This window comes from Zingiber officinale, chromosome 11B (assembly GCF_018446385.1).
Source record: "Zingiber officinale cultivar Zhangliang chromosome 11B, Zo_v1.1, whole genome shotgun sequence".
Lineage (NCBI taxonomy): Eukaryota > Viridiplantae > Streptophyta > Magnoliopsida > Zingiberales > Zingiberaceae > Zingiber > Zingiber officinale.
Genome location: NC_056007.1, coordinates 15,821,995 through 15,834,802, shown reverse-complemented (window position 1 = coordinate 15,834,802; position 12,808 = coordinate 15,821,995). Strand labels below are relative to the sequence as shown.

Below are 12,808 nucleotides of genomic sequence, written 5' to 3'. Positions count from 1 at the left end.
TATTAAAAAATTTATCAAGTTTGTGTCAAGTTCAAGTTTTTTTTGTTGAGCTCAACTAAGTGTATTGTCTTTGTAAATAAGGGTAAATGTTTATTTAATATATTAAATTTATATTATTTTTTAATGATATTATGAATAATTTAAGATTATAAAAATTCATATTTAAATAAAAATTTATAATTAAATTTTATATAATGTTAACGAATGAAATATGTTAGTGTTTAAGTTTATTTATATTATATATTTTTTTAATATTGAATGAACATAAATAAGTCTGTTTTATAGTCTTAGATAGTGGGTGGAAGGAAATATGCTTGAGGGAAAGCTTTGTTAAAGTTATTTTAAATGCCTTTCCTATACTGGTTGAAAGCAATTGCGCATAACCTTGAGTTGAAAATCTCAATACAAATCAGTGTTTCAATGTTTCGTAAAAAGTTAATATTTGGAATCAAGTATTTAAGATAGATAAAAAAAAGTTTAGAATCATGGTAAATTAATTTTTTTAAGAACCAAAGCTATCCATCATTTTAATTTCATTAATATCAATGAATGCATTATGAAACATTTTATCAGAAGTCTAAGTTCCGTATGCAAATGAGCATCTATAGAGATAGCAACCAAGATTCCACTTTAAAGGAATTAAAAGAAAGTGCCTATGGATAAGAGTAATATAAGATCATCTATGAAATGAACCCTCCCAAGTTTATATCTAATCTGTCCTCTATTTTATTGTGTCGAGCAATACTGTATTGGATGGCGGATGAAACAACAAAGTTCACCCATGTCGACTAGGGTACTCCATACCATGATTTGCCCCCTTAGTTCAATGACTTATCTATTTTGTTATGTCGAGTGCAGTTTTATGCTACTTCATATAATGATTTACCTACGGTGCATGAAGATCAAGCAAGTAATACTCCTTGATACTAATGGTGCGCTTGATTCATATTATTATATATATTTTTAATTAGATGATTATCAGATAATCATATAACTAAGGTTATGGGGAATAAAATATAATCTAATTATTATTATTATTATTTTAAAATTTATGTTTGTTTTAACTTTACATTTTTTAGCATTTTTAAAATAAAATATCATATATTTTTATTTAGTTTTTATAATTTAAAATAAAATTTTTATTATAAAACTCTTAAGGGTATTTTTTCATAAAGTATAAATATTGGAGGATATTTTTGATTTAAAAATTTTGTTAACCCCAAAATCAAGATAAATCTCTTAGTTGGTTGAGATCCAATGACTTGCAAAGCAAAGCATGTCAGGCTGAGGCCGGTGTGGCCACTTCGATGATCAAATTAGCAACGGGATGAAAAATGAGACTCCGGATATGTTTGTGAGTGAATATGCGATGGAGAGAGTTAGATGTGTGTGAGATGAAAATCATCTATATGAAAATCTTCCTTGCGCTCAACAACTAGCCTTGGAATCTCTAGGAATAGCGTACTATGACTTTTTTGGGCAGAGGTTTATTGATCTGTCGAGGAAAGCTTGATCCGAAGCAGAGTTCTTAAACTCGGGCGATGGATTCGCACCGAAGCAAACAGACGGGAGTTGTCGTCCCTTTGTTGGAGGGCACAAGCACATACTTGGTCAAACTGAAAGGAGAATGGACATACCTGAATCGAAATCATCCACGAAGTTGGAATTATTTGATTTTTCTTGCTCCAGCCACAAACCAAAAGTGGAAGTCATCAAGAAACTAGTAAACTCCTCCCAGATCATGGGTCGCGGTGGAAGTGGCGAGGACGTCCTCCAGGCTGATCGCTCATACAGTTGTGATGTTGATGTCTAAATAGGAGCCACTTCCGGATCCAACATTTGCCCTCTCCACGAGTGGTCAGGGAGGCAACATCGTTTTGCCTGCCCTCGAGCAGCAGTGGCAGCTACCATCACGACAACACTCACAATCGCAGAAAAGTGGACCACTGCAGAGGGAGGGGCCAAGATCTGGATCATGCCGTGGATCTCTTGGAAAAAATCAGCTGTAGGAGTCAATAGACCGCTACAATAGATTAGGAATTTTAGAACCTGTGATGATGGAAAAAAAAACAAACAAATCAACAGATAATGCTTCGGCTGGTTGGTTGGGGAAGACCATCCGAGCGATCGCTGCTTTTTCCTTCACATCTTTCGTCCGTGTTTCCAAAAATGGCGCCAATATGATGGTTTTCTTTTTACACGTAGTGACAACAATTCTCCACTACTTATTCACTCTCTTTCTCTCACACATCTTTGTGAGTCCCATTTCTTAGCCCGGTGTTAGACTTGATTATAAGAGGGGTCACGCCAATACCGTCGGCCCCTGCGTGCTTTGCTTTGTAGGCCATCGGATCTCGGCCAGCTAAGAGATTGTCATTGCTTCAACTCATAAAGCGTCAGGAGAGGAAGAGCCCAAGCAGGTGAGGAAGGATATGCCATCAATATCTTCTTATATATATATATATATATATATATATATATAATGCAAAGAGCTTTTCCTTTCCCATTTTGTTGATTCTCTATATTTAATCTAAATAAACATCATTTATCATTCTTCTCTATTCCAGTATATTCGGAAAGATATGTTTTATGCAAATGAATCACTTTGGTTTGGATGAGTCGATCGAAGCTTAAAACAATGACTGCATTGCATATGTTGGCATTACATATGTGTATACAAGTGGTAAAATGGACCACTGTTAATTATTCTTCAAGTAGAGTTCAATAGCTCAACAAGTTTTTAACTTTTACTTCTGTATCAAAATTTAGGTGGCTTGAAATCTACCTTAACATTTGTACTAATGTGTTGAGAAGGGCCTCGCGATCCCTCGTTCATCATTACGATTCTTTGTCCATCGGCGTTCGCCAAGATTTTGATTCTACAATTGTTTGTTGTAACCGCAAGAAGTGTGCCCTCCCTATTGAATTTCACCTTTGGACTTGCCTGCAACTGAATTAAGAAGGGAAGGGGTAAGCAAATACATCCAACCGTAACGAATTCAATGGCAATCAGAGTGATAAAAGCAACTAACAGGAAGTCCTCCGTCTGCGACAATAGAATGCAAGATATTAGCATTATCCAAGTCCCAAAACTTAATCGCGAAATCATCTCCAGCAACCAAGAAGTGATTCTTAGTTGTGTCGAACTGGACAACTTCTGATGGATTTTTTCTCAAGCCAGAGTAGATCCTTTTAATAGATCCCTCACCCTCATTCCACTCCATTAGAAGTGTTTCTCCATCTTTACTCGTTCCACACGAAAAAAGCCTGCATGAGGAGATGATATACAGATTTAGGGTAATCGAAGAGATTGCCAATGCTGGAGATGTATTAGTTTGATATATCTCTACCTTGTTCCATCAGTGCTATATTGCATTCTGGTGCACCAATGTCCAGGAGGATCAAAGTCAATTTTCGATTCCAAACAATCATAAATCCATACTTTGATTTTCCCATCAATTGCAGTAGAGAAGATGAACTAGAAGAACAAGAGGGAATTTCCAAAGTGAGTGTAAATAAATAGCTCAGTTTAACTTTACAAAGTTTTCTGGTACATTCAAACCTGGATAGACTCTTTATAATGAGGACAGACAGAGTAAACTGGGGCTTGATGCCCCTCAAATATGTACTGCTTTTGCCCTGTTTTAGTGTCCCAAACCTGTCCATTATAAAGATTCTAAGAACATACTTTTCTATCTTTGCAATGTATTTAAACCACACCATTCGTTACTCACTTTAATTGTCTTGTCATCACCACAAGTGACAATTGACAAACTGTTATTGGGACGGGAAAATGCAATGTCATTGACACTGCCAACATGAGCATCAATCTGTGCAACAAGAAGTTGTCAGAAACCATTGGCTTTTAAAAATTTAGTATTCATAGCTTACCTCCAGCATTTGATGCAATTCCCTATTTAAATCAAAAGTATATGTCTGGACTAGATGCTTTGAGAATGCAACACCTACGAGCATCCCAATAAGATACAAGAATCTTAGAACAATCAGATAAGAAGAAAATGAAACACATTCATTATAGGTATGCTTATGTACCAAGAATGGAGCCATCAGGACACCACATGCATCGTTTGACAGTAACTGAAGCATCTTTTGCAAGCACTGTCTGCAAAATATTGTAAATCATTTGAGTAGGAAATCATGTTATTACAGTATGGTAAAGCAGCATGTAATGTTTCCAGTTGGTATACCTTGAAGGCCAAAGAACAAGAATCAATATCCCTAACTCGAAAAGTCTTGTGTGCGATCCTTTCTCTCGATCCGACTTCCCATATGGTAATGTCACCGACGTTTGTTCCAACTGAAAGGTAAAGTTGAGATGCTATTGGTGAATACGAAATGATATGGTTCTACATATACGCGATTCGTGAAGCTACCTAGAAGAATTCGAGTATGTATAGGATGAAAGTCCAAGCTCATCGCGTCAGAGCCCTGATTAAAAGTCCATATGACAATTTGGGGAATGCCATCCTTGGGAAAAATGGTGTGCTGATGAGTTGCATCTGAGAGTGATACCTAGATAACAAAGATAATATTCAGTTTGATACGACAAATGGCATCTTAATACAAAAACAAAAACAAGAAGAGCAATATTCTTGTGCCTCATCTGGTTGGCCTATGTGAATTCTCTTCATCAAGTGTACAGCATCTGGAATATGAAGCCTCGGGTTACTTAGAAACGATGCTGCAAGTCGATAATCATCACTTGTCTTTGGCAAAATGTTACAACTTGTAATAATCACATAGGAGATGAAAATTTTGAAGGTGACATACTGAAACTGGAAGGTTGTCCAAAATGTGGTAGGTGTACTACAGGAGCATCCTGAGTTAATGGTGGGTTAGCATTGGCCATCCACCCGGCCATGGCACTTGCAGGTTGAGAAACAACTGGTTGAAACGGCTGAATCAAATTGTAGGACATAAGGCAGTGATACGGAGGAAAAAAGAAGAATGCTCAATCAGAAACAAAAACAACATCAACAACAAAATTCTGTTTACACTATGAGTGGCTGACGGTCGGAATGCTGCAGAGTTGGAAGGAGGCGCAAAGAATGGTTCATTGCTTGCAGGAGGTGGTCGTGCACCATTGGCAGAAGAAGCACAAGAGTGATCAGTGAAGAGTGTTTCAATATCAGGGTCAGGTTGGGGATCCTTGCAAAGATAATGCTGCCAATTAAGACTAGACAAGGAGTAGCATTTAGATTGATACTGAACTTCAAATTTAAGCACAGATAACACAAGCACAACAAAGAAGAACCAAAGGTGGAAGATGTCCAAGGGCTAAAAACCTTTTCGTAAATAAAAACATACACTGAGAAATTGAATCTGTACCTTTGGTTGACTAGGGCCTCTAAGCGATTAGAACTAAATGATGGAAAGTTTAACTTGTCATTAAGTAAAGGATTAGCTTCGATAAGCTTCTTAAGCTCCATAAACATTATGTTGCGTGCCAATTTTGTATGTCTGCACTTGGATAGCTGCTTGTTCTTACTGGAAGCAAAATGAAAATAAAGAATGGTAACTCAGTACACCAACTAACCCAAGCATCATGAGAATCTCGATCGATCTAAAGGGACTACCTATATTTCTCCGGATCAAGCAACATAGTCACCTCCTTGAAGATCTCCTCGCTGTAGGTATAAAAAACCTTGAGATCTTTTACAAATATCTCGGCGGCCTTAGTCCTATCATTACTGAAAAGTACAACACTTTAAAATTGGATCATATGAATCCAAAACATTAGTCAAAGGCGACAAAGAATAGCAATGTGATCCTACCTTTCAAGTGCTTCAAGGTACTTCTGTTTTCTGACCTCCAAGAAGATTTTCATCGAATATTGATTGTCGTCGACTTTGGTAAAACCACTGAGATATCGTTCTACTTCATCCCACTGGCCTGCCTGAACTAGATCTTCAAAATGTTCCATGTTGAAGTAAAACCCGCATTCCTGTTCCAACCTGCGATTCAACTGATACTTTCAGCAAACATGGATGATGTTCAGGAAGACTAAACTACAATTCCAATGATAGGAAGTCTGCTTACATATGAACTGTTTCCTTTAACTTCCCTTCACCTAGAAACTTTAGTATCATGAAAACTATATCCTTTTTTAAAGGAGACATTGCCACCCAGCAGCCAATTGAATGATTGTTTTCTCTTGTATAATTGGAAGGAAGCCCTAAATATAAACAAGGAACAAACAACATAAATGGAATCGATCGAAAATAAGATTTACTAACTTTTCTGTTTTGTTTTTCCTCGCTCTCTGAGCGAACACAAACACAAAGGGCACGAGAAGTGGTCAAAAGCATCGAAGTTTTCATCTTTCCAAATTAAAACCTCAGATTTGAAAGAACCACCAACAACTTATTCACGAAGATCATCAAACAGAAAAAGAGCCCTAAAATTCGCCGTTTTTAGCTTGCGAGCAAAAAAAAAGGGGAAACATCAACCCGCAAAAGCCAACGGACCGCCATCGAAACAGAGGAAAGAGATACCTGAGAACTGGACTCGATCTGATCATTGATCGACCAAAAAAAATTAAAAAAAAATCCACTCGCTCAAGAACACCAAGGAAAGTAGCGAAGTTACCTGGAAGAAGAAGAAGAAGGGAATCGAGTCGAGGAACTGTTTCCTTTAACTTCCCTTCACCTAGAAACTTCGTATCATGAAAACTATATCCTTTTTTAAAGGAGACATTGTCACCCAGCAGCCAATTGAATGATTGTTTTCTCTTGTATAATTGGAAGGAAGCCCTAAATATAAACAAGAAACAAACAATATAAACGGAATCGATAGAAAATAAGATTTATTTCCTTTTCTATTTTGTTTTTCCTCACTCGCTGAGCAAACACAGGCACAAAGGGCACGAGAAGTGGTCAAAAGCATCGAAGATTTAATATTTCCAAATTAAAACCTCAGATTTGAAAGATCCGCCAACAACATATTCACGAAGATCATCAAACAGAAAAAGAACCCTAAAATTCGCCGTTTTTAGCTTGTGAACAAAAAAAAAGGGGGGAAACATTAACCCGCAAAAGCCAACGGATCTCCATCGAAACAGAGGAAAGAGATCACCTGAGAACTGGACTCGATCATTTGATCGAGCAAAAAAAAAAAATCCACTCTCCAGAACACCAAGGAAAGAAGCGAAGTTACCTGGAAGAAGAAGAAGAAGAAGGGAATCGAGTAGAGGAAGGAATCCCTTTTCCGGCAGATCCGTTTCCCCTGCTCCTCCTCCCCGTCGTCACCACCAATTCACCAGTCGCCCCGGCCTCTGCTCATTTTATACTCCCACGGCGGAAATGGCCATGGCAGCCGCCTCGGGGAGAAGCATATGGCGCCGGAGGGCAAAACAGTCAAATAAATTCGAAAAAGAGCGATGCACATTCGCTACTCGCCTCCTTCCTTGCCGTCGTCCGAGGGCAAAAAGGTCAATTCGCACGAAAAGGAAGACATTCATACAATATGAGCCTTCCATGTCAAGCTCGCTATTACTTAAATTATGTTTTTTTTTAATATTTAAATTTTTATTTCATCGAATAAATCTAAAATTTTTAATTACACATTATTTACCCCAAACAACTGAAGATTATTAAATTCTGTAGTATTTAAATTAGTAACCATATTTATTTATCCAAGTAGATGCATGCATTAATTTGCTATATACATAAACATAAATATATTATTTTAATTAGTCTTTTCCTCTTTTATCTATTTATTTATTTTTTTTTTGCCTTTATTTAGCCCATTTTAACTCATTTTTAGCCTTCTATTTTTATTTCCTCCCCTTAATTAATGCCAACTTAAATTAACTAAATTTATTTTTATTATCGAATTTCTCGTTTGAATTTTACTTAATTTAGTAATTCCCACTTTTTTTTTCCCGATAAAACGGCAATTTTGAATGATCACATTGAAGAAACTGTTCGAGATGGATCGCCGGAAGTTGGTCCTCTTTCTTTCGCTTTGCCTTCTCGTCTCCGTTGCCGTCGCGTTTAACGTGAGCACCCTCACGTTCGACGAGGGCTTCACGCCGCTGTTCGGCGATGAGCGGCTCGTCCGCTCCGCCGACGGCCGGAGAGTGCGCCTCCACCTGGATCAATATTCCGGTAGTCGATCGATGGGCTCTTGAGCTTGCGTTGATGGTGCATGTCATTGATCAGTTTGATTTGTTCGATTTGATAGGATCGGGATTTATATCGTCGTCGATGTACCAGTATGGACTGTTCAGCGCGCTGATGAAGTTGCCGGCGGATTACACCGCCGGCGTGGTCATTGCTTTCTATGTGAGTGTTTTTTTTTTCCTTTCCTTTTATGGTATTTTTCAAAGGGCCACTTGAGTTTTAGAATTTTCCAAACGCATACCAAAATTTTATATTTTCTTTGCCAAAATACTCTTATTAAAATTCCTGTGATCTGTTGGCCACAGTGGCTGGCTACTTGGCTAGGCAGCCACGGTTGCTTGGCCAAGCTAAATATTTTTTTATAAAAAAATCCTTTGGATAAATATAAAATGGGGAAAAAAAATTATAAAACAGACATGCAGATTTTCTAAATTATTAAAAGGATGTTATTTTTTATATAAAAAAAAGGGAGCTCCTCTTATTATTTTACCCTAAAATTATCCTTGATCCAATGTTATTATAAAAATTATCGGGTAGTTTCTACAATGTGTAGTAGTTACCGTTAGTTTATACAACATGTAAAGACTACCGAATAGCTATTAAAATATATAAAAATTATCCACTACAACGTATTTCAAGTGAGTTTAAAATTTATACAATATAAAAATTATCTAGTAGTTGGTACAATATGTACAAGCTATCAAGTAGTTATTATAACATGTAGAAATTATACAATATATTTAGTGTGATTTTAAGATTTAAAATTTAAAATTTAAGATATCTAAATCTTAAATTGGAAATAGTAGGTTGATATAATAATATTTAGATATTCTAAATCTTAAATCAAACTTACAATAGACATCTTATACATGGTAAAAATTATAAATCATAGATTTATTTTAAATATAATGTAATTATTATGGAATAGTTTGTATATGGTATAGTAGCTATTTGGTATCTTGTATAATAATGGTCGGTTAAATAATTTTAGAATAAAATTACTGAGGGTGATGATTCTCTAGTCTTTTGATTTTTCCCATATAAGATTGTAGTGTGCGTTTTGGAAAATTATAAAATACAAATGGACCTTTTGGGAAAATGCCCCCCCGTTTGTTTTTTTGTTTTGGTATATGGTTCAGTTCCTCGCCGGAATTGAGGTCGTCGGAAATTGCTAAAGAAAGGTGGATTCAATTTGATCTGAAGACGTCGAACGGCGACGTGTTCGAGCGGACGCACGACGAGCTGGACTTCGAGTTTCTTGGGAACGTCCAGGGCAAGGAGTGGCGCGTCCAGACCAACGTCTACGGCAACGGCAGCACCAGCCGCGGCCGCGAGGAGCGCTACTTCCTCCCCTTCGACCCCACCGCCGGCTTCCACCGCTACTCCATCGTCTGGATCGATCGGAACATCATGTAAGCCGAGAGGGGATGTGTTCGGCGAGCCAATTCAATTCGATCGACTAATTGGGAATTGATCGAATCTCCGTACGTGTCGTCGTTGATGGTCAGATTTTACGTCGACGACGTCCCGATCAGGGAGGTCCGGCGGTCGGAGGCCATGGGCGGGGACTACCCGTCGAAGCCCATGTCGCTGTATGCCACCATCTGGGACGCCTCCAGCTGGGCCACCGCCGGCGGCACGTACAAGGTCGACTACGCCTACGCGCCCTTCGTCGCAGAGTACGACGGCCTCGCCCTCCTCGGCTGCCGCGCCGACCCGCTCCGTGAGGCGCCCTTCGACGACGACTCCTGCGACGACGACGACCACGCGACGCTCGCCGCCACCGGGCTCGGCGACATGACCGCCGACCGCCTCCGCTCCATGCTCGCCTTCCGCGAGCGCTACATGACGTACTCCTTCTGCTACGACGCGCTGCGCTACCCGACGCCCTTCCCGGACTGCCGCGTGGTGGAATCGGAGCGGGCGCGGTTCCGCGAGACCGGGCACGCTCGACCGCGGCCGGCTCCGGTCCAGGCGCAGCGACGCCGGGTCCGGCGCCGCAGAGGAGGAGCCAGGGCAGCAGCTCAGTACTGATCCATGACCCATGTCAAAATTCGAATTCGAGGGATAAATGTGTATGAATTCTACTTCGAATTTACCCGAATCAATAAGATCTGAATTATATATATATACAAACATAATTAACGTGATCAAATTGTAATAATAAAATAAACTAAGTGAATAAATGCTTTGAACAAGTTTCTAAGATCATCTCAACGGGTATACCTACTCTAGCTCAAAGGATTCAACTACTTCCACGCACACTTGAATTAAAGATATCTTCACCACTTTACACTTGAATTAAATAGAAAGTAACTCAACCATCCAGCAACGTAAGTTCATCTGAATTTTTTAGGTTAACCATTATGAGTACAATAAGACGGCATATACATGGTGAAGATCGTGTGAGGAAGAGTCATCAACACATAGGGGTGTAAATGAACCAAGTCACTCATGAGCTATTCGAAACTTGATTCGATAAAAGTTCGTTTAATGAGGCTCGTTAAGATAAACAACCAAGCTCAAACTTCACAATATTCAACTCGTTAGCTCATGAACATGTTCGTTAAACTCATGAATCAACTTTTAAATAAAAAAATAATAGTTTTAATATTGAATTTATAGATTTTACACTCTACTTATGAAACATATAGACAAATATACTAAATTTATTTGTTATAATAAAGTTATAAATTTTAACAAGAATATTTTAATTTTCTCTAAATATATAATTTAGTTTTTAATGAATATTTAAATTTATAATTTATATTTATTAAGCTCGTTTAGACTCGATAAAAGTTCTAATAAGCTCATGAACCATGAATATATTCGTTAAATAAAGTTCGAGCTCGACTCGATTATAAACGAGTCAAACTCAAACATTCAAAAATTCAGCTCGGTTCAGCTCGATTACACCCCTAACAACACACGAGCACTGACTACTAATATATCGAAGAGTTTTGATCCACTATTTATGGATGTCAAGGAATCGCTCTATGTCCCGTGTGTGAGTTTTGATTTAGATAGGTTCTTGGATATCTATTTAGATATGATACTTTATTAGACATGAATAACTATCGTTGGCCGACGTTGTACATTTTTATCATTATATATATTTACATTTCATTAAAAAAAAGAGAAAAAAAGTAGTAAACAAGATATGTTTAAAAAGGAGAAAACAAAGGATTGAGAAGAATAAAAACAATCGAATATGCTAACATGATCACCTATTAGGAATATAGAAAAGGAAGGCTAGTAAGAGAAAGAGAACTTGAAACTAAAGAAAGAAACTAAAGGCAGAAGACAAGAAAAAGGTTTTCACTATCATATGGGACGACACGAACTCTAACTCTTCAAAAAAAAAAAAAAAAGAGGCAACCCTAAAGTTCTTTGAACACCGAGGCAATAAGGAGACTCCAAATAAGGAGACAAGGAGGCTCTAAATAAGATGGAGAGACAACTAACTCTTCTCATAACTAACTAAATAATGTTATCTTATGTAATATACTAGTGTTCTTCACCTTAGAAAAATATTATTTATTCTTTTTATTAGAGAGAATAAAAAGATAAATATTGAATTTTCTTTTAAAAACCTATATGAGAGAGTTAAAGAAGATAGGATTAATTAGGTACAATTATAAAAGAAAACAAAATTTATTTCTTCTCGGAAGAAATTTGAGCATTTTAATCTTTTAAACTGCCTCTTCTGTCTTTTTTGCTTCAAATAAAATGAATGTGTAGATTTACCTTCCTTAACATCTTTCCATTTTTAATCGTTTTTTATTTTCTCTAGAACCCATGAATTAAAATAAATAAATTAAATTTTAAATTTTTTATTCAATATGGTGAAAATTAAATTCATCCTAAATTCAATAAGGAAAAAATAACTTAATTAACCATTATTATACTAGTTCATATTATCAAAGTGGGGACTGCATACTGGGACAAGGTGTCATGATTAAGTCCTCCATTGATAGATCAAACATATGGAGTTTGAAATTCAGCTACAGTATATTGTAGAAGATTTTTTTTTCTTAATTAATAGTAGACCTAAGAACGTTGACTGTCAGGATGAGTCTTCATATATATATTTCTTCGATTTATTCAAATAGTCAGTGGAAAATTTCCATTAAAAAAATTGAATACCTGGTACTAACTACAAAAGTATGGACTTAATACAAATAATTACCCTTTAAATATTTGATTATTTGTACCATTTATTACAAGAAATGCTTGCGACAATAAGAAAATATATTTAATAAATAATATATAGGATAATCATTTCTTTAATTAATAATAAAAAATGACAATTTAGGAAGTTCATATGATCCTCATGGTTGTTTTTAATTAAATATTATTAAAAGTTATAAAAATTTAAACATCATTAATTTAATAATATAATAATAGCATTTTTTTTTAAAAAAATCAACAATTAATTATATTGTGGAAGAAATCATTATATATATTACACTTAGTAAGAACCCTTCAATAAAAATGAATGAGTGAATAGTGGAGTTTAGAAGTGATATAATCACTTAGTATAACTACCATGGTGATTTTTAATGAAATATAATATATTAAAAGTTATAAAAATTTGGACATCATTAATTTAAGAATATAATAATAATATAGTTTAAAAATATTAATAATTAATTATATTGTGG

The 12,808-nt window shown here is 36.4% G+C and overlaps 2 protein-coding genes across 2 annotated transcripts; one reads left to right on the top strand and one right to left on the bottom strand.

Moving 5' to 3' along the window:
* Positions 1–2,601: 2,601 nt before the first annotated feature.
* Positions 2,602–6,186, bottom strand: LOC122033804 (protein TOPLESS-RELATED PROTEIN 2-like). The gene is made up of 16 exons (XM_042592964.1): positions 6,061–6,186; positions 5,796–5,975; positions 5,598–5,711; positions 5,350–5,508; positions 5,017–5,197; positions 4,792–4,918; positions 4,620–4,702; positions 4,395–4,533; positions 4,209–4,318; positions 4,054–4,123; positions 3,892–3,965; positions 3,735–3,830; positions 3,563–3,658; positions 3,351–3,478; positions 3,033–3,267; positions 2,602–2,950 (listed from the first exon to the last, which is right to left on the bottom strand). Exons 1-16 carry the CDS (start codon positions 6,138–6,140, stop codon positions 2,759–2,761), a joined length of 2,064 nt encoding a protein of 687 aa, XP_042448898.1. The 5' UTR covers positions 6,141–6,186; the 3' UTR covers positions 2,602–2,758.
* Positions 6,187–7,951: 1,765 nt separating this feature from the next.
* LOC122033803 (probable xyloglucan endotransglucosylase/hydrolase protein 30) lies at positions 7,952–10,237 on the top strand. Its single transcript, XM_042592963.1, has 4 exons — positions 7,952–8,129; positions 8,206–8,306; positions 9,348–9,556; positions 9,653–10,237. Exons 1-4 carry the CDS (start codon positions 7,952–7,954, stop codon positions 10,176–10,178), a joined length of 1,014 nt encoding a protein of 337 aa, XP_042448897.1. The 3' UTR covers positions 10,179–10,237.
* Positions 10,238–12,808: the final 2,571 nt, after the last annotated feature.

What these genes read in the sequence shown, in the direction of transcription:
- LOC122033804 (XM_042592964.1), bottom strand. Translation starts at nt 6,140, where the DNA reads ATGTCTCCTTTAAAAAAGGATATAGTTTTCATGATACTAAAGTTTCTA. An exon ending in CTTGTTCTTTGGCCTTCAAG is followed by an intron (nt 4,124 to 4,208) that starts GTATACCAACTG and finishes AATATTTTGCAG; the next exon opens with ACAGTGCTTGCAAAAGATGC. An exon ending in AATTGCATCAAATGCTGGAG is followed by an intron (nt 3,831 to 3,891) that starts GTAAGCTATGAA and finishes CTTGTTGCACAG; the next exon opens with ATTGATGCTCATGTTGGCAG.
- LOC122033803 (XM_042592963.1), top strand. Translation starts at nt 7,952, where the DNA reads ATGGATCGCCGGAAGTTGGTCCTCTTTCTTTCGCTTTGCCTTCTCGTC. An exon ending in GCGTGGTCATTGCTTTCTAT is followed by an intron (nt 8,307 to 9,347) that starts GTGAGTGTTTTT and finishes TTTGATCTGAAG; the next exon opens with ACGTCGAACGGCGACGTGTT. An exon ending in TGGATCGATCGGAACATCAT is followed by an intron (nt 9,557 to 9,652) that starts GTAAGCCGAGAG and finishes GTTGATGGTCAG; the next exon opens with ATTTTACGTCGACGACGTCC.